At 37.0% G+C, this 26,513-nt stretch overlaps 1 protein-coding gene across 4 annotated transcripts in view; it reads right to left on the bottom strand.

Moving 5' to 3' along the window:
- LOC106052977 (uncharacterized) overlaps positions 1 to 26,299 on the bottom strand; it is a 42,544-nt gene extending 16,245 nt beyond the window's left edge. The window contains exons 1-12 of one of the 4 annotated variants that reach the window (XM_056012322.1): positions 26,167 to 26,299; positions 19,315 to 19,896; positions 16,830 to 16,932; positions 15,777 to 15,896; positions 15,404 to 15,588; positions 13,754 to 13,860; positions 9,256 to 9,300; positions 9,023 to 9,168; positions 6,464 to 6,611; positions 4,636 to 4,685; positions 3,185 to 3,338; positions 2,169 to 2,278 (exon numbers count right to left, since the gene is read on the bottom strand). In XM_056012322.1, the coding sequence (XP_055868297.1) occupies positions 2,169 to 2,278; positions 3,185 to 3,338; positions 4,636 to 4,685; positions 6,464 to 6,611; positions 9,023 to 9,168; positions 9,256 to 9,300; positions 13,754 to 13,860; positions 15,404 to 15,588; positions 15,777 to 15,896; positions 16,830 to 16,932; positions 19,315 to 19,456 (1,310 nt within the window). In that variant the 5' untranslated portion in view covers positions 19,457 to 19,896; positions 26,167 to 26,299. Of the gene's footprint in view, positions 1 to 2,168; positions 2,279 to 3,184; positions 3,339 to 4,635; positions 4,686 to 6,463; positions 6,612 to 9,022; positions 9,169 to 9,255; positions 9,301 to 13,753; positions 13,861 to 15,403; positions 15,589 to 15,776; positions 15,897 to 16,829; positions 16,933 to 19,314; positions 19,897 to 26,063 lie in introns of all 4 variants that reach the window. The other 3 variants (XM_056012320.1, XM_056012321.1, XM_056012324.1) reach the window with 3 other exon arrangements.
- Positions 26,300 to 26,513: the final 214 nt, after the last annotated feature.

Raw genomic sequence — 26,513 nt, 5'->3', positions numbered from 1 at the left:
CGAAGATTAAGGATGAGTATTGTGTCTCATATAACCATGCTGATAAAGCTGGTGTTAAATGGCCCTTGAAAAAAAAAGCAGTTAGAGAGATCTCATGAAAGCCGCGGGACACACATTTAAGGGCCCCATAAAACAATCCCGTGTAGAAGACAGGACAGAAACATATGCTAGGACAAATTTGTACAAATACTCCTTGCATGACGCGTAGAACGTAATCATCTTCTTTTTTGAAGAAACGTCTGTATTATATAATATAAGATACGTAAAGGAAACGTAAATTGACCCCCTTGGCGGACAACGCCTTTGATTCCAAATAATTAAAGGTGTTAAAATATATAAATAGATTAATGAACAAACGACAGCGTTGAGAACTTGGGGCAGTATATCAAACCAGAGGTGTAGCAAGGGATTTGGGGGGGGGGCGGGGAGCTTGGCCTTTTTAGGGGCCCCTGCATTTTGACATTCAACATCTTGACATTAGATAATGTACTTAATAAATATACAAGTTTAATGTGTGTAGTATATGAAACATTGTCACTAATTTACATAACATGAATATCAAGATAACATGACATTGGCTTAATAGTGTTACGATTCTCTATAAACCCATTGACAAAACAATGTGGCTAAGTCAAGAAGCAGACAACTCGGGCTCTGATATAACGAGACACTTTAATGAGTGTAAATAAATAATGATGAGAAAAGAATCAAATACTTTACAAATGGGCAGAAGTCAATGTCTGAATATAACAGCTATACACAACTTGTTCTTCTCTCAGTCCACCAGACTTGACCCAACTTTGTTTTTATGACACAACACATAGTTCATAGTCAGATAACCACAAACACCGTTGACCTACACGGAGAATGTTTACATCCGTCCCTTTTTAAGTACACAGGCCTGTGTCGCATGAGTCGGTTGATTACACAGAGGCTACACTGACCAGCATCACAGTTCAGTTACAACAATATTTAATGTTAAAAAAAAAATTAAATTCGGACACTCATTTGGGAAACTTAGTGGGGTCCCGGAGGAATTTTCGAATTTGGAACCCCCCTCACCCACCCTAGCTACGCCTCTGTATTTAAAACAAATAATGTAAATTATTATTAAAATTGATACAAGATCTTCAGGTAAACAAATCTGGAAGAAATAATTGCATGTGAAGCCTTAGCAAGGAGATGACGAAATTCCTTTACGTACAGTATGAGTAACCTTAAAGCCCTAGCAAGGAGCTTAGTAATCTTACAACTATTTAGCCAGCAAAGCTTAGGCAAGAAGAGTTATAAGGGCTCTGTAACTGTAACTGTATTGCTTTAGCTAATGCCATAGAAAGGCCTCAGGAAGATTCTTATGATCCGCTGGCCAGGCAAGATCTCGAAATAAGGAACTGTGGCAAAGAACAAAGCAGCAGACCATTGAAGTAGGTATCCCTCAGAGACACTAGAGATGGATAAGTCACAGCATTCGCAAGCCTGCATCCAACATTACAAGAAATACCTCACCTGGAATCCCTAAAGAAAGAGGGAGAGTGGACGGCCCAGGAACACATGTCGTCGCAATCTCTTTTATAGAGCTGTGGGGGATGGGGGGTATCTGGGAGAAGGTTTCCATGCTGCCTCAACCACTCAGCAAAAAAAAAAACTCTTCTCGAGTTGGGATTCGAACACAAGCCTCCTTGTAGGAGGCCAAGCCATTGCCAAACGGTTTTTAGCATATCATTCTCGCAATAATTTTAATTGATTCTCTCCCAATTATGAAAATGTCATATTTGGTATCACATTCAAAGACCGCATCACAAACCAAGAGATTAGAGACAGGGTTGCTGCAGCGATCGGACCCCATGATGACCTGCTAACTATAGTAAAAAAAAAACGCAAGCTTAAAATCTATGGCTATATTACAAGATCTTCGGGGCTAAAAAAAGACTTTCCTTTAGGGAACAGTACCAGGGATAAGAAGAAGAGGCAGACAAAAAAAAGCGATGGGAGGACAACATAAAAGAATGGACGGGCCTGCCACTGAAAGAGGTTCTAAATAAGGCAAAAGACTGGGAGGAATGGAGAAAGGCGGTCGACAAATCTTGCTTGGTGCTCCAACGGTCCAGCAGACTAAGCCACTAAAGGACAGGTAAAGGTAAAACATGAATACATTTTAAAATTCTTACCTTGCTATTTTGACTTTAATCTGTGTCCTCGGGTGATACCTTTCTATATACAGCAACAATGACAGCAGAGGTGGAATCAGTATTTTCAACAACGACACTAGCAGTGTCAGCTGGCGTAATCCAAATGAGAGTAGTATCGTGTTAGTGCTTTCAACTTACGAACAGAGCGTCAAATAGTAATGTAACAATAGTACATAAAACACTGAACCATAAACTTATAAATACAAAAACAAAACCTAATAGAATACTCACAAAGACATAAATGTAAAGGCACATTTCTTATTCCATATGTTAGGATAAATTCGTATAAGTATGCTACAGGTCTTCTCAGTGATGTTAGAGTATGGAATGGATTGACTGAATATCAAGTGTTCGTGTTTCTATGGTGACGGTAAGAAGACGTTAATGCTTGGTTGGTGGCTATGCAGTGTGAATGATGCAAGATTAACGGCACTGTTGTAAGCTGTCTTGGTTACGCCAGACAAGTCAGAGTGAAAAGACGTGTTTTTTTGTAGTGAGTTCGATTTTGCCCAAAATACCATTTTATAGTATTACTAAAGTTTACAACATTTATTTCATTTCATATCAAGTTAAAATGTGTCAATCTTCATTATATTGTAATAAATGTTATATTTAGTATTGTACACAAGTAATTTAATTTTATAAGTTTTTACAAGTTAAAATATAATACGCCTACATCGGATTAGTTTTTTTCCAGCAGTTTGGTGCTACAAGTCAACAACCATCAACCAAAAATGAGTCAGCCAGAACAACTTATGACTAAGCAGAGTTTAACTCTTTCTCTCCGTAATTATTTACCACATTCTGGTCGAATCAACGTCGGTATCGTCAGTTAGGAGGCAAAGAGTTAAGTCACTAATTAACACGCACGACTAAATTAACACTTGGATACGCGTAGGACGTAGCTTTTTTTTTTCCTTTTTAAAGGGACGTCTGTAGTTTATAAGATAAGATAAGATAAAATAAGATAAGATAAGATAAGATACTGGTCTCACCTGGTACTTTAGTATGAAATCATTGACTTCCTTTGGCACGGCCAGTTCTGGTTTGATGGTGTGGGACGCCACCCAGTAGATCAGGTAGGCGCTGCCCCCTAGCACACAAATACTGACCACATTACAAACTATACGTATGAGATACAGGTTCACCCTGGGAATAGAGAGGTAGATGTTTGTTTGTTGTAAAAATGTTGTACATGTTTCGGATGTTCCTTCAGAGTTGAAGATAGTTTACTTCCAAGTCCAAACCTCCCGCAGGACGACGGGGGATGGGAGCGGGCAGGGTTTGAACCCGGGACCATCGATAAATCCAAGCGACAGTCCAGCGCACAAACCGCACGACCAGGCAGCCATCTCTAGGTATGTGGAGACTGCCGCACTAAAGTTTGTTGTCTGTCTGGTAAAAAGTGTGTAGATGTTATGTATCTCACACCCCATTCTCGGATCAAGCTAAAACTTCGCACAATTATTCATTGACAGAGACAAGGCATGAATCAATAAAAAAAAGTAATCAATTAGACAATTAATTACTGGAAATTCACTATTTTATTTAATAGCAACAAGGGAAAATAATAATACAGTATTCACAGATATGGCTAAGTTAGTTGGGTTTAGTCCCCTTAAATAATTGTTAACGCTATTTTCTCCCTCGCTCATTCTCCGTTCGAGTTGATACAAATATAGATACACTTATATCTTGTGGCTGACGAAACATGAATCAATAAACAAAAATACCCAATTATTCAATTAATTATTGGTAATTAATTATTTTGTTTGATATCGAATATTGGAAATAACTTGTACATTATTAGTGGATAATGTTTTAAGGACGGAGTTCTTCCCCTTTAGAAAAGCGTTTTTGTTGTGTTTTTTTTGTAAGATTTGTATTTATTTTGCTTGTTTACAAAGCATATATCTAGTCACTCTGTCTGTTTGTCTGTCTGGTAAAAATGTTTGTACACGTTATTTCTGTGACATCGAACGTCGGATCAAGCTGAAATTTAGCACAATTATTTTTAAGAATCAATTTAAAAAACAACAACAATTATTTGATTAATTATTGGTAATTAATTATTTTGTGAGGTATTTCGAACAAGGGAAAGAAATTATACTGAAGTGGTGCTATAAGCTGAATTAGTTCCCTTTATAGGGCGCTGCTTTAAAGTAAGTTTGAAACAAACACTGCATGACTACACAATCTACTATACTCATAAGCACCTCCCTAGCAGAGTGGTCAGAATGTCGACTTAAGAAACGCCCCACCCTTTTTTTTCTTTCTGTAAATGCTTTAAACAAGCGATTGCGGCAACATTCACACAGATATATCTTTCTTTCTTGTTTATTACAGCTAGACAAGATCCTTTAGTTTTGGCTTTGTATTTTACGTACCGTCTATAAAAGAACATTGGAAGAAAATTAACCAAATGGATGCTACCCTCTTGACTTACTTTTTTGAGGCTGTTAATCTTTCTTTAATTTCCTCTTCCTTTTTGGTTTCCTAAAAATACATAATAAATATAACCAGAAATACACTACCTCTTTTATACAACCTATAGAAGGATAGTATCTCACTAACTAATGGATGTTAAATTGTTTTTAATTCCATTTTTTTGTTACATCCCGCTCTCCCCCCCCCCTCTCCTTTTTTTTTCCCCTTGAGAGAGAATCCTGGTTGAGCGAATGCACATCTACTAGACTTTATAATATTTCAATGATGGGCATTAGATCTAGACCTGAAAATAAATTTAACTCTTCAAGGAATGCGGAAATACCCGAAGACGTCTAGTTATAGTCCGTATTTTCTCGTTCTCTAGCCAAATTTAAATTTCTCTCTTTTTTTTATACATTAAAAAAAAAAAAAACTAAAGTTTTCCAAGAGTGGCCAACTAGCTAGTGATCCTTTTCCCAACTATATACAATATACAACAACTGTTAAATTTCTAGGAAAATAGAGCCGTTTTTTTTTTATCAGTAAAGACTTTAATCAAAAATCGTATATCAATCAAAGAATTTACTTACATAAAGATTCTTGGCATAAATAAAAATCTTACAATAATCAAAGAGCTCAGAGAAGCCAAGTACATGTGGCCGAGAGGCTAAGTACGCTTGAACTTGGTTTGGCTTGGCTACCTATGATGGGGGCTTGACACCCGACTCGACCAGAGTTGTGTTTAATGAGCGCCTAAAGGCAGCACGGAAAACCTTCTCCCACTAGTCCACAAATGAGATTGGACCATAGCGCTCTGAGCATGCTATAAGCCATTATTTAATTTTAATTTAATTTAATTGTAAACTGCTGCAATAAATTAGAGACCCTAATTAATCAAATATCTAACCCTATATGCCTATAATTCAAAAACCTTACATCAATCAAAGATTTAGATTAATATTCAAAGACCTGGCATTAATAAAAGACCAGTACATTGTTATGTGGCTATTTAGACTAATACTCGCTGAGTCGGTAACCAATGGGGCGCCACCAAACTGCTTTGAAATGCATATTTAATATCTTATAATAACTCTTCTAAAAGAATGTCGTGATTTGATTTCGCTTTGTCTTCAATAAAAGAGCTTTTAAAAAATGTATAGGGCTTCTTTAACGTACTTTTAGTAATAATAGAATAATGGAATAGCCTATAAGTGGGCCTGATGGTCTATGAATTCCAGGACACATTTTCGTAGCAAGTACAACCATTGGACCTTACAATAACCAAGGACCTTACAATAACCAAAGATATGACAATAACCAATGACCTTAACTTACCAAGGATCTTACATTAACCAAAGACCTTACACTAACAAAGGCTATAATTAACCATAATTCTACTAACAATAATCAAAGACCTTGATAAACTAAATACCTTACATTAGCCAAAGACCTTAATTAACCAAGACCTTACATTAGCCAAGACCTTAATTATCCAAGACCTTACAATAGCCAAAAACCTTAATTAACCAAGACCTTACATTAACAAAGGCCTTAATTAACCAAGACCTTATATTAGCCAAATACCTTAATTAACCAAGACCTTATATTAGCCAAAGACCTTAATTAAGGAAGACCTTACATTAACAAAAAAATTTTTTAGCCAAATACCTTAATAAAGCAAAAACATTGCATTAACCAAAAACATTACATTAACCATCTTACTTTCTAACATTAACCAAAGACCTTACATAACCAGAGACCTTACATTGACCAAAGGCATTAAATAACTAAAGACTAATAATAAACCCAAGACTTGAACCCAGACCTTACATTAACAAAGACCGTACCTTAAAGTAGTTCGCAATAAATCCTTTCATTTTCTCCACTTTGTTTCGATTGGTGACAGAATGATCCCAACTCGTAAACAAACAGCTGGAGTAAGGCTCCGAGTCTTTGAAGTTATATCCCTTGATAGTCTTGTACTTAACAAACATACTGGCGAGAAGAAACAGCAGGAAACTATATAACACACACACACACACTCTCACACACACAATCACACACACTCACACACACACAATCACACACACACACACAAAATCACACATACACTCACACACACACACACTTTGTCGTTTTTTTCATTCATCAAACATTTTCGCTTTTAAAACTCTTTTTCAAAGCTTTTATCAACTCTGTCAGTCTGGTAAAAAGTTTGTACACGTTATATCTCCAGCACCTATTCTCGTATCAAGTTGAAACTTTGCGCAATTATTCATTGACATAGACAAGACATGAATCAATAAAAAAAATGAAACGATTAGTTATTTGTTACCGGTAATTCATTATTTTGTTTCATACTAACAAGGAAAAGTAATCCCTCGGTATCAACAGGTATGGTTAAATATGTAGAGTTTGGTCCCCTTAGATAATTGTTCACATTATTTCTCCCACACCCATTCTCGGATCAAGTTAAAACTTTTAATAATTAGTTATTGTACCTAACAAAATATGAATCGATTTCATAAATTAACCAACTAGTCAATTGTTATTGGCAATTTTTTGTTTGTTTTATGTTGAATAAGGGAAATAACTTCTACATTAATGAGATATAGTGTTGTAAGTGTGGAGTTATTCCCACCCCCAAACTTAGCCTTTTTATTAAAAAAAAACTTTCGTTTTTATATTTTGCTTGTTTTAAAAATACATTTTCACACGTAGGGCGGGATTCTATGTACCAACTACAAAGACCGCAATTCTGACCATTGTAAAAAAAAAACAACAACAATTCAAGCAAAGTCAGTACCACCATAAGGTTAGATCCTCAGAGCTTGCAAAGACTTTCCTACAGGGAACAGTACCAGGAAAAAAGAAAGATAGGCAAAAGAAGCGATGGGAGGACAACATTAAGGAATGGACGGACTAGTCAATAAAAGAGACAATAATCTTGGCAAGACAGTGAGAAAATGGAGAGAAATGATCAACACATCACGCGTGGTGCCTCAACGATTTAAACTACAAAGGAATAGTTGAATGGGGTTTATAAAAAAAAACAACTTATTTTTCGCAAAAACATTTAAAAGTAAGAGCGTTGCTGGTTATAGAATTTTTCGGGGACTAGACTCTTAAAGTTTCCTTTATCTTTTCTGCGCATATCCTTCTACAGGGGCTTTCCTATGTGCTTCTTATATGTGTCCTGCCTGAGAGCTCTCCAAGAAAGAGGCATAGAAAAGAGGCCTAAGGCCCAATAATTCCTATGATGACAAAGCTAAAATTGCATTGCGCAAATTCTGAGGTTTCCTATATAAAAACAAAAAATTATGAACAGAACTTCAGGACCTCTCGGTGTCAACTGGTGAAGATTAGTTGTCCCGGGGTTTCATTGGGTGAAAAAGTATCGCCAAACCAGAAATGCTTGTATTCATCTGCAGCCTGTTACTTTCCTCTATACCAGTATTATTATTATTATTATTATTATTATAGCTTTTATATAGCGCTACTTTCATGCTTATAGCGTGCTCAGAGTGCTTTTGGTCCAATCTTATTTGTGGACCAGTTGGGGGGGGGGGGGAGGGGGTTATCTAGGAGTTGGTTTTCCGTGCTGCCTTTAGGCACAACTCTGCCCGAGTCGGGTGTCGAACCTCGAGCCCCCTTCTAGGTAGCCAAGCCAGGCCAAGTTCAAGCGCACTTGGCTTCTCGACCACGAAAAATGGCACCTCAATTGATTTATATAGAGCTCATTCCCTCTTCATGACAGCTAGGTCTGAATAAACACTGAACCATAATCTTCAATTACAAAACAAAATCTAATAAAATACTCAGAAAGACACAAAGATAAAGGCACGTTCCTCGTTCCATGTGCTAGGACAAATTTGTACAAATACTCCTTCCTTAGTGGAATGGTTTGCCTGAGCTAGCCAGGAAAACCTATGACTTGGCAGAATTTAAGTCATTGGTTAATATGCATGACTAGATTGACTAGGAACACTCGTATGACGTAATCATATATATATTTTTTGAAGTAACGTCTGTATTTCATTAGATGAGATAAAACAGCAGCGGAACAGCTAGATCTAAACTTATACAATCTGAGTATTACACCATAACGGCTAGGTCTGACAGATAATTGAAATTGAAAACATCGAGATATATTTTCATAGTTTTCATAGGTTTGAACCCATAAGAACTAGACCTGAGACCATAAAATCTAGGTCTGAGCCCATACCAGCTAGGTCTAAGCTAGGCTAAGAATAAACCTATAAAAGCTAGGCCTGAGCCCATAAAAGCAAGATCTAAACCCATAAAACTAGGCCTAGACCTCAAAAGTAGGTCTAAACGCATACAAGCTAGGTTAAACTCATAAAAACTAGATCTGAACATATAACAACTACTATGTACTCAGATACCTTATGACAATAATCAATACAGCCAGTAAGTTGGCGCAACTCCAGGTGGTCAAGTAGGCCAGTGGTCTATTGTACTTGCTGGGACCGTGCTCAATGCTGGAGTTACTGTAGGCGCCATAGAAAAATATGGTGCTGGATAGTTTCATCTGGATACAAATTTGTAATGTATATATAAATACGTTTATTCAAGAACGGACAGATGGACGAACATGATAATAACAACAAGCACTTACAAAGAAACCGGAAATGTTGTCATCATTGACTTCCAGAGTGATTATCTGTTGGAAGAAATGTAATAAAACAGCATTATTCAAAGTTTTAAAACCATAAATAAATCTGGAAAATTCTACTTAAGAAATGTGAAAACTTATTTTCTTAATTTTCACTCACGCTTGATCGTGAAATTTAAGTTTCTTTATGGAGACACAATGATACTCCTCAAAATTTTGGTACAGTCACTCATCCATTTTACAGAATATTTATTTCAATATTTCAAGCATTTTACCTGGTAATGAACTTTAATACACAACAAAACTAAAGAATCATACACAACACTTAAAAAGCTGTTACATGAAAGCCTAGTGAATAGGATTAAGTGGGGGAGAGTTCTTGGGGTGACAGAATTCAAGGACACATTCATAAACCTACACAGCAAACATATCCCACCAAAAGCTAGAGAGATAAGTTATAGACTTATCTTTGGGATGACCCCTATGGTTACAAAACGGGCAAATGACCGTGAATGTAAATTATGGCTTATTATGCCATCTTGAAAAGTTAAAAGTACTGTAAGGGACTTATTAGAAACTAACTGTGGCAACTATGTAAATGTTAACTTGTCTATTGTTTTAAACAAGCTGCCAAAACTAAAAAATAAAATTGTAAATAACTTCAACTTGATTATTGTTTCCGAATACAGGAATCTTGTTTGGGCTAGCTGGCTCAAAGCTCTACATAATAATAAAGTGTTTGATCCTACTCAATAAGAATTGACATTTAGGAAAATTATTGATTTTAGGGTAGAGAAATATATAGTTTGATTTTCATATGCCTGTAAAATACTCGGACAGTATTCCAGAAATGGGGTGTTGGGGGTCAGGGATATTTTATATTGTGTTGATTGTTCTGGGGTAGAGGATCCTTGTATCATTTTTCTGTCTCTGGTGGTTTCAATAGTTAGGTAGTATGTCTTTGCTATTAAATAATATTTCTATTACTATTATATATTTAGGTTAATCACTTTTCAATTGTTTATGATTTAATACTTGTGAATTATGAGAAGTTACAAATCAAAATAAAAATTAAAAAAATTTAAAAAAAAGCCCACAAAAGTGGCATATGAAGCCTAAAAAAGAGGCAAAGAAAAGAGGCTTAATTAAGGCCCAAAGATTCCTATGATGAGAAAGCTAAAATTGAATAGCGCAAATTCTGAGGTCTCCTATAAAAAAAAAAGTATTAACTATACAAAATATTATTATTAATAGTAAAAATTTGAGGGCGATTATTTATTTTGTTTGATTTCAAAATCAGAAATATATAAATAAATAAATAAATAAATATATATATATATATATATATATATATATTGTTATGACTTTGCCATGCGCACCGCCATCCGAGATAGTGCAGAAAGAAGGTGCGCACTATCTGTGACCAAACAAGTCGGATGTTGACATAAGAGACTAACGATTTCCGCCCAAGTAGAGAGCCAATATGGAGATGCTGTGCTCAAGGCAGATGCCCTTTGTGTTTGTCTATGTCGTCGTTGAGTTGCCTCACTTAAGTTATTACAATATATATATATATATATATATATATATATATATATATATTGTTGCGATCTTCTTTACCAGGCCTTCTGTAAACACTGCTAAACACAACACAGCACATCTAACACAAAAACTTGACAACAAGAGTTACAAGTAACAAAGTTACGTTTTAATTACAATTACATCGACAGCCAATTCAACACAATTGGCTACAATAACTTCAAATGGATGGCTGACTGGTAGTGCGGTTTGTGCGCTGGACTGTCGTTCGGATTTATCGACCGTCGAGGGTTCAAACCTTGCCCACTCCCATCCCCCGTCGTCCTGCGGGAGGTTTGGACTAGGAAGTAAACTATCTTCAACATCCGAAACATGTAAAACATTTTACAACAAACAAACAAACAAACAAATGCTTTCTTGAACTTAACAGAACTGCCTAACTAAACATTACAGGTCTCTCTAGCTCGTACAGCTACATTCTCGAGGACTCAAAGGTACCACAAGTTCTTACTGCCTTGCTGTCCTGGACTCAACTGTTTTTTTCTTACACACTGTCTCTCGACATGACCACAACACAGTTCATACTTGCGTGTACATGCAGTAATGTCCCTTGTTCAACAGCCGTTGACCCGTTGACCTGTGTGATTGGCCTGAGTCGTGTGTATCAGTAGGCCGCACACACATTAACCCTTTCGGTCCGCCACTGGAGTTACGACAATATATATGGATTTAGTCCCCTTATTACGTTTTGACACGTTCGTTCTCCCACTTCTTATTCTAGGATCAAGTTTGCATAATTATTCATATTCGATAACAATACACGAATCAATCCGTAAATTAACCAGTTAGTTAATCATTTAGTACTAATTAATAAATTTTGTTTTATATAGCTAATGGAGCTAAACCGTGTAGTTTTCTGAAAATAGTAGTAATTGGTGGTTATGTCCCCTTTGATAAGCTTTGGTTTTTAAAAACTAGTAATTTTTTTTTAATTGCTTGATTTATAGTTGAGAGGAGGCCTTCTAGCAGAACCATTGGTTAGAATGCATTTTTCTTTTCCGATGGGAGTTTTTCCAACAAGACAATTAGTATGAAGGCATGGTGGTTGATATGTAAAGCTTTCCAACCGAGGGGGGGGGGGGGGAAAGGGATCCTGGGTTCGAATCCTGGTGAAGCCTGACATGTTTAATTTCGTTAGGACGTCTTTGCGTTCACCCAGCTCTAATCGGTGTCGGAGAAATAACGTGTACACACCTTTGGCCACACACAGATAGACAGACACTCATATATATAGACACACAGATAGACTAACACACATATAGATAGACACACAGATAGACAGACACTCATATATATAGACACACAGATAGAATGACACATGTATAGATAGACACACAGATAGACAGACACACAGATAGACAGACACACAGATAGACAGGCACACAGATAGATAGACACACAGATAGACAGACACTCATATATATATATATATATATATATATATATATATATATATATATATATATATATATATATATATATATATATATATATATAGACACGCATATAGACAGACACACAGATAGACTGACACACAGATAGACAGACACACAGATAGACAGACACACAGATAGATAGACACACAGATAGACATACGCACAGATAGACAGACACTCATATATATAGACACACATATAGGCTGACACACATATAGGCTGACACACATATAGACAGACACACATATAGATAGACACTCATATATATAGACACACAGATAGACTAACACACATATAGATAGACACACAGATAGACAGACACTCATATATATAGACACACAGATAGACTGACACATATATAGATAGACACACAGATAGACAGACACACAGATAGACAGACACACAGATAGATAGACACACAGATAGACAGACACTCATATATATATATATATATATATATATATATATATATAGAGAGAGAGAGAGAGACACGCATATAGACAGACACACAGATAGACTGACACACAGATAGATAGACACACAGATAGACAGACACACAGATAGATAGACACACAGATAGACATACGCACAGATAGACAGACACTCATATATATAGACACACATATAGGCTGACACACATATAGGCTGACACACATATAGACAGACACACATATAGATAGACACTCATATATATAGACACACAGATAGACTAACACACATATAGATAGACACACAGATAGACAGACACTCATATATATAGACACACAGATAGACTGACACATATATAGATAGACACACAGATAGACAGACACACAGATAGACAGACACACAGATAGATAGACACACAGATAGACAGACACTCATATATATATATATATATATATAGACACACAGATAGACTGACACACAGATTGACAGACACACAGATAGACAGACACACAGATAGATAGACACACAGATAGACATACACACAGATAGACAGACACTCATATATATAGACACACATATAGGCTGACACACATATAGGCTGACACACATATAGACAGACACACATATAGATAGACACACAGATAGACAGACACACAGATAGACAGACACACAGATAGACAGACACACAGATAGACAGACACACAGATAGACAGACACTCATATATATATATATATAGACACACAGATAGACAGACACACAGATAGACAGACACACATATAGACAGACACACATATAGACAGACACACATATAGACAGACACTCATATATATAGACACACAGATAGACAGACACACAGATAGACAGACACTCATATATACACACACAGATAGACTGACACACATATAGACAGACACACAGACAGGCAGAGTGAGTTGATGTAAGCTACGTCAAAACTAAGCGGAGAGGGGTGGGTCACAGAGAGTATGGATTTAAATAAAGCTGGCACGACTCTTATTGCTGTCATTAAGAGGCTTACCTGGGGTAGTGAGACAAAGCAGAACATAAGAATGCACATCAGGGTATTGAGAAGGACCAGAAAGCGCAGAAAAGAGAAATACGAAGCCACGTTGGTTCCAAAGTTAGCTGTTGAAAAAAAAAACGAATCAGTTCAATTAAATGTAAAATCAATTTTAAAGGGGAAACAATTAAAAAAAAAACACTATATAAAATACTATTTAAAAAAAAGCTTATATTACATGTAATTGTATCAATTTCGATCAGTCATAATTATATGTAGCATTGACGGTTTATTGACCTAGACATATAAATCTTTCCGATTAGAAATAGTCTTACCAATTCTTTTGTTTAGCTTTTAGCTTTCTCAATGCGCTATGGTCCTATCACTTGTCTGGACCAGTTGTGAAAGGGGGAGGGAAGATGGAATGCCCGTTTTTTGCATGCCGCATGACCGTTTTACATAAAGGCATAAAAAAAAAAACATTTAGTCATTCAGGGTTGGAGATTCCTCAAGGGGACTAATCCAACGTATACCTTCACATGTGCCAAGTACGATGTCTTCCCTTTGTTCAAGATGTCAAACAAAATAATTAATTCATTTCTGTTGATGTATTTGGTTGATCAAGATTGTATTTGTGTGTAGATCGAGCTCGGTGCTAACACATCCAACATAATAATTAATAAATAGATTGAATAAATCCAGATGTTAACTTTAACAACAATGTATTAGAGAATAACGGCTCAGTCTACCAGGGGCGTAGCTAGGAATTTTCCATTATTAGGGGGCCCGGGGGCTTGACCTCTTTGGGGGGCCCCTGCATTTTGCGTAATATCTAGTATTTAATAAAAAAAAACACTCATTTGGGCCCCCCCCCCTTTTTAAGAGAGGGCCCTCCTCCCCCACCCTAGCTACGCCACTGCGGTCTACGTCATCTCTATCTATTAAATCTAGATCACAAGTCGGTCTTCCTTCGACCTACTGTCCGTTGAGTCTCTATTTCCGTTCTATGTTTTTAAAAGATCCGTCACGTCTCTACGGAAATACCCGATAAAATCCCAACTTTTTCCCCCTTTTGTTATAGTCATTAGGACTCGTAACAGTACAAAGTGAGCTGATATAAGCTTTGTAAAAAAAAAATTTTTCTTAGACCTAAACACTTTCTTGCCTATGTAGTTTTATCGATTACGCATCTAGTAGTTACGTCAATTTTCTTATATTCTTTTGAAATTGAAAAGACCTATTTAGGATAGGAATCCCAAATAAACAAACATTGAAACATAACAGTTACTATTGAAAGGTTGACTAGTAACATTGGGGCTGCCGCTTAGTACGCGAATGTTGTGATAACATACTCTTATAAAGATTGCGCATTCACTTTCCCCAAACCAACGTCGGGTACCCTTCGAAGTTGGTTGGAGTCAGGGGCGCTCTAAAATCTCAGAATTCAAAATCCCAGCCTTAACTCTTTCTCTCCTAACTGACGATATCAGCGTTGATTCCACCAAAATGTGGTAAATGATTACGGAGAGAAAGAGTTAACGAAGATTCAAACCAAAGACCTCTCGGTTTGGAAGCCAAGTGCTTTACCACTCAGCCACCTGGAACCCACATTTAAAGAATGACATTTGAATTGATCTAACGCAAACACAAGCGAGCACTTAAAGTTACCGGTAATTTTGCCAATGGTGTCTCCCCAGAGTACCAAGGGAGAGAATCCACTTCCTCTGAAACCAAAAGAATTCGAAGTATTCCGCTGCAATTTCTGGCTGGCGTCTGCAACGACCTTGATGGAATGTCTGATGTTGTGGTACTTCCTGGAGCCAACGCCATGTTTAATAGCGTCTTTCAACTGTCTGAAATTCAAACAAAGTATTTCATCACAATGAGTCATTTAACTCTTTCTCTCCGTAATTATTTACCAGATTTTGGTGGAATCAACGCTGGTATCGTCAGTTGGGAGAGAAAGAGTTAAGGCTATTTTGTCCTGGGGTTATGGCTTTATCGTATAGAAAAACAAAATATAGTCTAGCTGCCAACTTACCTGTTTAATAAAATCTTTTCTGGCATATTCATTGGGGACTCTGGAAGACTTCGTAGAACAAGAGCGTAGGTTTTTACATTGGCATTGGTCACACGCCTAATCTCCTTCATCCAATTGGTTCTACACAATAACAAAGCCAAAGAACTGTATATATATATATATATATATATATATATATATATATATATATATGTGTGTGTGTGTGTGTATAGATTATATAGGCCTAAAGCTCACCTGTTTCTATTTCAGATGGTTAACGCGGGTGTCGAGTGGCCAGCACAACGAGCAACCACCTTTACTTTCCCAAACTAATCTCAGGTACCAATTAGACTTAAGGGCGCCCTATAAAAACCCGATGTTTAAAACCCCCAGTCGTTTTACGGGCTCGAACATCAGACCATTCAATTCGGCAGCCAGACACTTCATCCTACAACCACCCCATTATACGATCTCGTGATTTAAATGTTAACATATTTTTGGTTTTAATATTAAATGTGACTCTTTATAATACTTTGTACATGATAGTTGGCATCTTAAAGCATCTTCTAACCCCTTTCTATCTTATATATTACAGACAGTCCAATCAATGTTAATCAATGACTTAAACTCTGCTTAGTCGTTGGTTTTCCTGGCTGATTCAGGCAACCCATTCATCTTATTTAGGCCTTATTATTAAAAAAAAAGTTTGGTTTAGGATTGGAAATTATTCTAACATATAAAAAAGTAAAAAAAAAGTCATCAGTTTCTTTTGGCCAACGGTTTAAAAGTAGGGTGTCATGTGGCCAGCACAACGACCAACGGCTTTCCTTTCCCCAACTAAAGTCAGGTACCCATTTGAGTTGGTTGGACAGGGGCACCCTAGAAATTTTTAAAAATTCAAAATTTTAACCGAGATTCGAACCCAGGACACAAGGTTCGGAAGCCAAACCACTCATCCACCTTAACATTATCTGCCCTAAATCGCAAGGTCTGAAAGGGGAACTTTACTTTCAAAGACTTTTATAAACTGTCAACACTACCAGCAAAACGAATGATCGATTATTATTGACTTACTTTGGGTACAAGTGAGCGTATTTGAGTTTCCACTTTAGATCTTTTTCTGTCAGCTCTCGTTCTTTCGTTTTCGAGCTTGGCAAGTGCTGCTCTGAATGATCCCCTGCGGTACAGAGAGACTATTATAATAGCATCATTATCATCATAAGAGATAGTCATCTTTAATAATATGTCTGTGGCTTTAAGTAGCGTTGAGGAGACAGTATCTTATCTTATCTTATATAATACAGACGTTACTTCAAACAAGAAGATGATTACGTCCTACGCGTCATGCATTTAGTCATGCATATTAACCAATGACTTAAATTCTGCCAAGTCACTGGTTTTCCTTCCTGGCTCAGGCAACCCATTCCATGCTCTAATAGCACTAGGGAAGAAGGAGTGTTTGTACAAATTTGTCCTAGCATATGGGACGAGGAATGTGCAGGTGTTGGTTTATTATAGCTGTTTGTGCCTTAGGAAGTTCATAATAAGGCTTGTCTTCGGGTCCGAAGTTTAATGAGGAATGAAGTATTACACGTGGCTGCGACCTACATATTTTGCCACTTTCAGTGCAGACATCGACCACGTCCTCCAAAACTGCTCTCTTTACCAAGAGGCCCGTATAAGACATTGGCCCCAAATCACCCCAATAGAAAGAAAACTATATGGAGAGCTCCCTCATTTGGAAACCACTGCGCAGTTCATCTCATGTATTGGTCTAGTCATATGAACACTCCAACATAACAATGAGAACGATGAAGAAGAAGAAGAAGTGCAGACATAGCCATTGGTGGTCGATTTAGGAAGCTTGTAATATCTAAAGTAAATATACACAAAGTATTTAAAGCTGCTATTAGACTTGTTGTACCTGCTCCCAGGTCGGTGGAAAAAAATCCTTAGAGTTGACAATTAGGCCAAGAGGCAAAACAAAACCCCTTTGAGGTGCCTAAGGACCGAGTCCAAAGACTTGTTGGGGATGAAAGAGAGCCCCTCTACAAACTTGTCACTATCCACACATTGTCCCTCAAGGGGGGGCCATTTTATGGCAGAAACCCGGGCGGCTCTTGTGGTACAGTGAAAGAATTAGGGGGGGGGGGAGTGACAGAGCAAGGTAATCTCGAATATAGCTCTACCATACGCTCATGTTGTTGCTTTTACTCAAAGGCGGTGTAGCGTGAGTAATCGCCAGAAATGGCTTGTTGGAACGTGTGTTAGTGGATCAATTATTATTCCAGTGGCGTAGCTAGCGTAGTTTTAGCGCTAACCAGTTTGGACATAGTGCATCAGCGTTTTTTGCTAGGTAGTCTTGACGAGGATACGAGACGTGGACACGGTCACTATTTTCTAGTCATTCAGCGTGAGTAATCACAAGAGCTTGTTGGAACGTTTGTTAGTGGATCAATTGTTAGTGGCAGAGGCGTAGCTATGGTGGGGGGGAGGGGGTTCCAATTTTTTTTTTCGAAAGCTCCCGGGCCACCAACTTGAAAATAAATTCCCTATCTTTACGTTGAATGTTACGTCGTGAACAAACAACATTTAGCCACCTGACAATATTGATAAAACAATGAAAAAAAAAACGTATCAGGTGACAGCCTTTATGGATTGCGTAAATTGTAATAGAAGAAATAGAAAATCACGTGGCTAAATGTTGTTTGTTTACGATTGTTGAATGAGGTCCATTGAGATGTGTCACTTGTGCATGATCTCGCCAATAAACAACGGTATTATTCATGAAAAGAGCCTTAATGATAATTTTTTTGTTAACTTTTACTTATATAGGCCTACTGTAATTTAGACTTATATATGTATTAAGTGCCTTATCTCATGTCATGATGACGAATTTCAAAATGCAGGGGAACCTAGAAAGGTCAAGTCCTCCCCCCCCCCCCAACCAAATCTCCCAATCACTAGCTACGCGCCACTGGTTAGTGGATCGAGTTAGTGTATCGAGTTAGTGTATCGAGTTAGTGTATCGAGTTAGTGGATCAAGAGGACCAATAGAGCGCGTGTTAGTGGATCAAGAGGACCAATAGAGCGCGTGTTAGTGGAGAGGCCTTCTTGCAAGCTCTAAAGTGTGACTTGTTTCCAAATGTTATTTTGAAACTCTTATAGAAATCATTCGTGCTTCGCCAAGCGCTAACCAGTTTTGACATATTGCATCAGCGTTTTTTGCTAAGCAGTCTTGACGAGACGTGGACATGGTCACTATTGCTAGTCATTCAGCCTTGTCACCAGCTGCACGATTTAGGCCTTTTAATAGCCGTCTACGGCCATGTCACAAGGTTTTCCGGGCTCGCGAAGACATTCCTACAGGGATTCGTACCAGGAAGAAGAAGAAGAAGACGTAGAAAGTGATGGGAAGTGAATGAAATTCTGTCCAAGGCAAGGGACTGAGAGGAATGGAGAAACACGGTTGACAGGTTGTGTGCGGTGCCCCCAACAGACTAAAGGATACGTGAAGGGGAAGTAGGTGAACGTCCGTCTATTCATAGGATACAATTACCTGTTGGATGCATTGCTGGCTTGAAGTGGGAGAGGTGATGAGTGTCGACCTCCGGGAAGCTTCCTACCAACTTACTCCTTCGCTCTCCCCGTTCCACAAATTGCAGGGACGAATGTGTCATCCTGTTCCGATAATGTGCCATGATGTGATATCGAAGGGTGCCACAGCATACGATGGGTGCTACAGCTTACTATCGGTTTTACAGCATACAATGGTGTTGCAGCTTTCGAGGGCTGCTACAGCATACGATGGGTGCTACAGCATACGATGAGTGCTTCAGCATACGATAGGTGTTGCAGCATACAATGGGTGCTACAGCATACGATTGGTGCTACAGCATACAATAGTGTTGCAGCTTTTGATGGCTGCTACAGCGTACGATGGCTGCTACAGCATACTATGGGTGCTACAGCATTCGATGTTAAACTTTCAACTTTGGAAGAATATTGAGCAGTTGACTATATGCTACTTAAGAACAATTGGCAACTGTCTGTTATACATGTAACATTAGGCAAATATCTGATCTCCAAAAACTAGGGGCGACAATCTATAACAAAGATCAGTTGACTGTTTTTCTTGTTTCTGTGAGATGGAAAAAAAATGTAAAGCGTGAAATAAAAAGAACACAACAGGAAAAACATACAAAATACTTTTTAAAAAAACAACAAAGATTATTTTAGCCAAATTGTATCAATTAGTTTGGATCAATCATGTAATTAAATTTGTAACAAATCCAGATTAATAATAATCTTTGTCTTTCCAGACAGTATTAGACTATCGAAAGTACCGCTGGCCAGAATTTTTAGTTTTTTCGTCTGAAAGTATAGCTTCGGGGTATTTAAAACTACCAGTGGCGCCCTCCTAGGAAAAAAATAAATTTCGTTCACGCCCCTTTCGCCTCCTGGGTGGCTGGGGAAGCTACCAAACTGGAGTGCGGCAAAGTTTCAAGACTGCGATTGAAAAAAAAGCAAATATGTAGACATAAATATAAATATAAAAACATAAATATAAAAACATAAATATAAAAACATAAATATAAAAACATAAATATAAAAACATAAATATAAATATAAAAACATATATATATAAATATAAAAACATAAATATAAAAAAAATAAATATAAATATAAAAACATAAATATAAATATAAAAACATAAATAAATATAAATATAAAACATAAATATAAAAACATACATATAAATATAAAATCATGAATATAATAACATAAATATAAACCAATGGTCATATAAGCAAATCTTTTTTTTTAAAGGGAGTAGTGTAGGTGTATTCTATCTTCACTTATAAAAAATTTAAATAACAAAGGTACATATAACTTTCATTTTAGTGGAAACAAATTCAACTTGAGATAAAGTGAAATTAATTTAGTAGGCTTTAGTATAATATAAAATGGTATTCTGAACAAAATCGAACTCCTTACAATAACACTTCTTTTCAGTCTCGAATTCTGGAGTCGTCTCCCCTAACTAAGACCGCTGACGACACTGCCACCTATCTTGCATCATTCAGAACCAATCTCTAACTTCTTCCCGCCGTCGCCGTAGGAACACACACACACACACAATCATACACCTCATGACAATATAACAAAAGGCTCTTTCTGAAGGTAGTCATGAAGAGGCAGCAGGTTCTACCTCCATTAAGCAAGGAGGTCTTCCTGCGTACTGAACTTCACAAATTCATTCTCCAGGCGTTTTAACGCATCTTTTTCTCTTTTTGTTTTCTTGCACTCAAGGATGAGAAAATGCATTCTCATGGCGTCTACAACGAAAATTTCATCATAATTATAAAAAAAAAAAAGCAGGTCTAATTAAAGTTGGAGGCCCCAATGACCAATACTATTATGGGAAAGGCATTCCAGGTACATATAACACACAATACATCTGTGATTGCCGTGATTGTCGTAAGATCATCTCGAGTTATGTAAGACGTCTTGTGTAAGACTTTTTTTTCTTTGGCCAAACAAAAATTGCTAACATTACGCTAAAGTAGAAATTCGACTATTCTGAAATAAGTGAGCCGAGTAGAAACATAGACTTTGGAAATGTCTTCTTCAAACAGTTTTTAAGTCCATATCCCTGCAGACACCTTTCACAAAAACGGCCCATGTTTCCTAAGTTTATTAAAAAGTAAAAACAAATCTTTGAAGCAGACGTGTAATTTTTACGATTCGAATATTAAGAAAAAAATAGCGGATGAACTTATTATTATAAAATACAGACATTAATTTAAAAAAAAGATGATTACATCCTACGTGTGACCCTAGGTCAATCTTGCCATGCATTTTAATCAATGACTTAAACTCTGACAAGTCACTGGTTTTCCTGGCTGACTAGGGCAACCTATATTGCATTCTGTAATGGTATTATTGGCGCAATCGGAAGATGGAATAGTGTTTCTTTCTAATAATGGTTTCATTTTAAATAAGCATCGGTAGTAACCAGTAATGGTAATAATTTGTTAATATTTAGTTTTATTTTGTAGTACGAATTTCGAATAACAATGAAAATAATTTTTCGTATCTTGAAAAATAGATTGACCGTATGATAGCCAGCGTTAGGGCTAAATAAATCTTATCTCTATTTTTATTTATTGTTTTTTTTTTTTTTTGCCATTAATTACGATTATATTCCTTGCTTTTTCCCAAATGCTAAATTTAGTTAGCGCGTGGGACATTTCTAGCAAGTTCAGATTCGTGGTATTGATAGACCACATTGTTCTGTTGCTGTTCGGTGCATTAAAAGAGATGAATATGCCAGTGCAGAAGCTATTTGTTTAGCCTCATTGTAACCTACGCATTGACGTCTTAGATCTAGAATCTTTGAAACTTATAAATACTCTGCCGAATCTGAATTTTTCACTCGAATGACCAGAGTTGTCTCACATGAATGCATAAACAATAAAAATAGGTCTATATTTCCCCAGCGATTCTCGCACACAAAACACGCACGCACTAGCAGAGAGAGAGGGAAAGAGACAGAGAGAGAGAGAGAGAGGAGTTGAAAACATTGTAAATGTACACAGAGTTATGGAACTTTCAGAACGTAAGCGCAGAATGAGTTGAAAAACAGGTCAAACGAAAGAGAACAAGCTTAGTCCTGGTTGTCAAATTAGGCTAACTTAGTCCTGATTGTCAAATTAGGCCAACTTAGTCCTGATTGTCAAATTAGGCCAACTTAGTCCTGGTTGTCAAATTAGGCCAACTTAGTCCTGATTGTCAAATTAGGCCAACTTAGTCCTGATTGTCAAATTAGGCCGACTTAGTCCTGATTGTCAAATTAGGCCGACTTAGTCCTGATTGTCAAATTAGGCCAACTTAGTCCTGGTTGTCAAATTAGGCCAACTTAGTCCTGGTTGTCAAATTAGGCCAACTTAGTCCTGATTGTCAAATTAGGCCAACTTAGTCCTGATTGTCAAATTAGGCCAACTTAGTCCTGGTTGTCAAATTAGGCCAACTTAGTCCTGATTGTCAAATTAGGCCAACTTAGTCCTGATTGTCAAATTAGGCCAACTTAGTCCTGATTGTCAAATTAGGCCAACTTTGTCCTGATTGTCAAATTAAGCCAACTTAATCCTCAGGTTAAATAAGACCAACTTTATCCTCAGATCAAATTAGACCAACTTAATCTTCAGGTCAAATTAAGCCAACATAATCCTCAGGTCAAATAAGACCAACTTAATCCTCAGGTCAAATTAGACCAACTTAGTCCTCATGTAAAATTAGGCCAATTTTCTACTCAGGTCAAATAAGCCAACATAGTCCTCAGGTCAAATTAGACCAACTTAGTCCTCAAGTCAAATAAAGCCAACTTAGGCCTTAAGTCAAATAAGGTCAACTTAGTTCTCATGTAAAATTAGATCAACTTATGCCTCAGGTTTAATTAGACCAACTTATGCCTCAGGTCAAATTAGACCAATTTAGTCCTCAGGTCCATTAGACCAACTAAGCCTCAGGTGTATTTAACCAACATAGGCCTCAGGTGAAATTAGACCAACTTTGTCATCAAGTCAAATAAGACCAACTTAGTTCTCAGGTCAAATTAGACTACCTTTGCTCTCAGATCAAATTAGACCACCTAAGTCATTGGGTAAAATAAGGCCAACTTAGTTCTCAAGTCAAATTAAACCAACTTATGCCTCGGGTAAAATTAGATCAACTTAGTCATCATGTAAAATTTGGCCAATTTAGTCATCAGGTCAAATTAGACCAACTTAATCCTCAGGTCAACTAAGACCAACTTAGTCCTCAGGTAAAAAAAAGGCCAACTTAGTTCTCAAGTCAAATTAGACCAACTTATGTCTCAGGTCAAATTAGGCCAACCTAGTCCTCAGGTCAAATAAGACCAACTTAGTACTTAGGTCAAACAAGGCCAACTTTTGTCTGAGGTCAAATAAGGTCAACTTAGTTATCAATTCAAATTAGCCAAGTTATGCTTCAGGTTAAATTACACCAATGTATGCCTCAGGTCAACTTAGACAAATTTAGTCCTCGGGTCTATTAGACCAGCTTAGGCCTCAGGTCTGTTTGACCAACATAAGCCTCAGGTCAAATTAGAGCAACTTAGTTCTCAGGTCAAATTACATCAACTTATGCCTAAGGTCAAATTAGACCAATTTAGTCCTTGAGTCTATTAGACCAACTTAGGCCCCTGGTCAAATTAGACATATTTAGTCCTCATGCCAAATAAGGTCAACTTAGTTCTCAAGTCAAATTAGACCAACTTATGCCTCATGTCAAATTAGGCCAACTAAGTACACAAATCAAATTAGACCAAGTTCGTCCTAAAGTCAAACTATACAATTTTAGTCTACAGATCTATGTCAGACTAGACCAATAAGTCTTAAAGTATTGAAGTCAAACTAGACCAGCTCTAGTCCTCAAGTCAAATTAGATCACTTTAATCAACTAGACAAACTAGGTCTTCAAGTCAAATTAGACCAATTAAGTCCTAAAGTCAAATTAGACCAACTTTGTCCTTAACTTAAATTAGACAAATTTATTCCTAAAGTCAAATTACACCAATTGTGTCCATAAATTAGACCAATTTAGTCCAAAAGTCAAATGAGATCAACTTGGTCCTAAAATCAATGTACACATGATTTGTCCTCTAGTCAAACAGGAACATCTAAATCCTTAATCAAATTATACCAACTTTGCACTCGAAGCTTTTGGTCCTGAAGGTACACATTTCTTTATTAAAAAGGTGCAGAATTAAGTAGAAGCATTAGGCCAGGGGTTCTCAGCCTGTGGGTCACGACCACTTTGGGGGTCGATTGACGATTTGCCAGGGGTCGCCTAAGACCCTAGAAAAAATGGATTGTTATTGTCTACTCTTCTATTGCTGTGTGTGTGTGCGGGGGAGGGGGGTCGCGGCAGAGTGGGGGATTGTAAAAAGGGGTCGCCGAGACTAAAAGGTTGAGAACCGCTGCATTAGACAGTGCGCAAAAACAGAACCCATAATAATGTACATTATTGTACATTGCCTGGTGTTGCTGTATGCGCCCTGGACTGTCTTTCGGACTTGTCGATGGTCCCGGGTTCATACCATTCCCGCCGCCAGCCCCTGTCGTCCTGCGGGAGATTTGGATTAGGAAGTAAATTATCATAACTCTGAAGGAACATCCGAAACATGTAAGCATTTTACAAAATAAACATGCTAACATTAAATGAAATTTATGTCATACCTATTCGGACTCAATGGAAAAAAAAAAGAACAAGGTCACAAAGACAGTTTGTGTAGAAACGCAAACTCAAAATCGGCCCCCCGAAATGTTCGGCTCAATCAGGTAAAAAGACAGGTGTTCTGATTTTCAGAAAGAATATCAGAAACTATGAACTACAAACCATCAACAACTACAACCGTTGATACAATAAGAAGAGACGTGCGTTTGTCGAAAGTGTTGTGTATGCTGTCGTATTGTTCGTTCGACTAACGAACTGATACCACAGGACACAGAGATTTATTAATGTTATTATCATTGCATTGTTAATATTCATATGTTTTCAGTGAACTGATAGTTGTGAAGATATATGTCAATGTGAACATGACCTAACTGATGTTATTTAATGATTATCTTATCGATTTAATTGTTTCGTAAAGGGCCAATCTCTCATTCAAAACCTCCACAAAGAAACTTTGCTGTAGGTGTAACATTGCACATTCCACTGTGTTAGACTATACAATACTCATTAATTATTTTTTAAATTATATTCAACTTATATACTTCCTAAATAAATTTTTTGTTTTTCTTTTTTAAAAAGTAAACGCTTTATTTAAATGTGTTTAGCTAGTGTGACTAAAATTCATTTAAAATTAAATAAAATAAATTTGTAAAAAATGTTTTTTTTTACAAATAAGCTAAAACCATTTGCATAAATGTGTTACTAATATGATAAATAATAATCTCCCTTATTAAACAGTCTCCTGTGGATTTTACTCTTTAGAGGCAGTGGTTGTAAAAAATAGTGATTTTTTTTTAAATTCGATTTTGGAAAAGAAACCAGTAGCCATTGCAAGGTTAAAATATCACGATATCAGATTTTCAATAACAGTTCTAGTTTATATGATGTAAACGGGAATGACGGACGGACAGACAGACCACACAAAACTAAAGCGACTATTGCCCTTTCGCGGGGCCACTAAAAAGTATTTAATGAAAACGAATTCTATAAATTTAACTTCTAGACAAAAAAAATATACATGGAAGACGTAGATCTACTAGCATTCACCTTACATGGCTTACCTAATCCCAGCATATTACACACCCTAATGGGAAGTTAAGCTCATTTAGCTCCTCTAAAAGATAAAACTTTGGCTCCCGTGAGAACCTACCTGGCAAATCATCACAAACTATGCAGCTGCACAGATTTCTGCATTGAAAAGAATATTTCAGATTTACCTAACACAAGACGAAATTGTATATTTTCGGGGCCAAATTTTTTCCTCTTACGCACTAATTATTTTCTGTAGTCTGACCTTATGGATAACAACAACAACAAAAAAAAATGTCTCCTTTTAAAGTGAGACTCAAGCGTGAAGAGGAAATTCTTTTCAATCTTTAGATCAACTGGTGTTCGTTGCGTAGATATGATTTCTAAGAATCGCTCAAAGCAAACTTACACTGCTATTTGCTAGCGCAGTTTGATGCTGGTCTTAGAATAGAAAGCTGACTTTTCAGT

This window comes from Biomphalaria glabrata, chromosome 15 (assembly GCF_947242115.1).
Source record: "Biomphalaria glabrata chromosome 15, xgBioGlab47.1, whole genome shotgun sequence".
Classification (NCBI taxonomy): Eukaryota; Metazoa; Mollusca; class Gastropoda; family Planorbidae; genus Biomphalaria; species Biomphalaria glabrata.
This window is presented reverse-complemented; position numbering and strand designations above follow the sequence as displayed.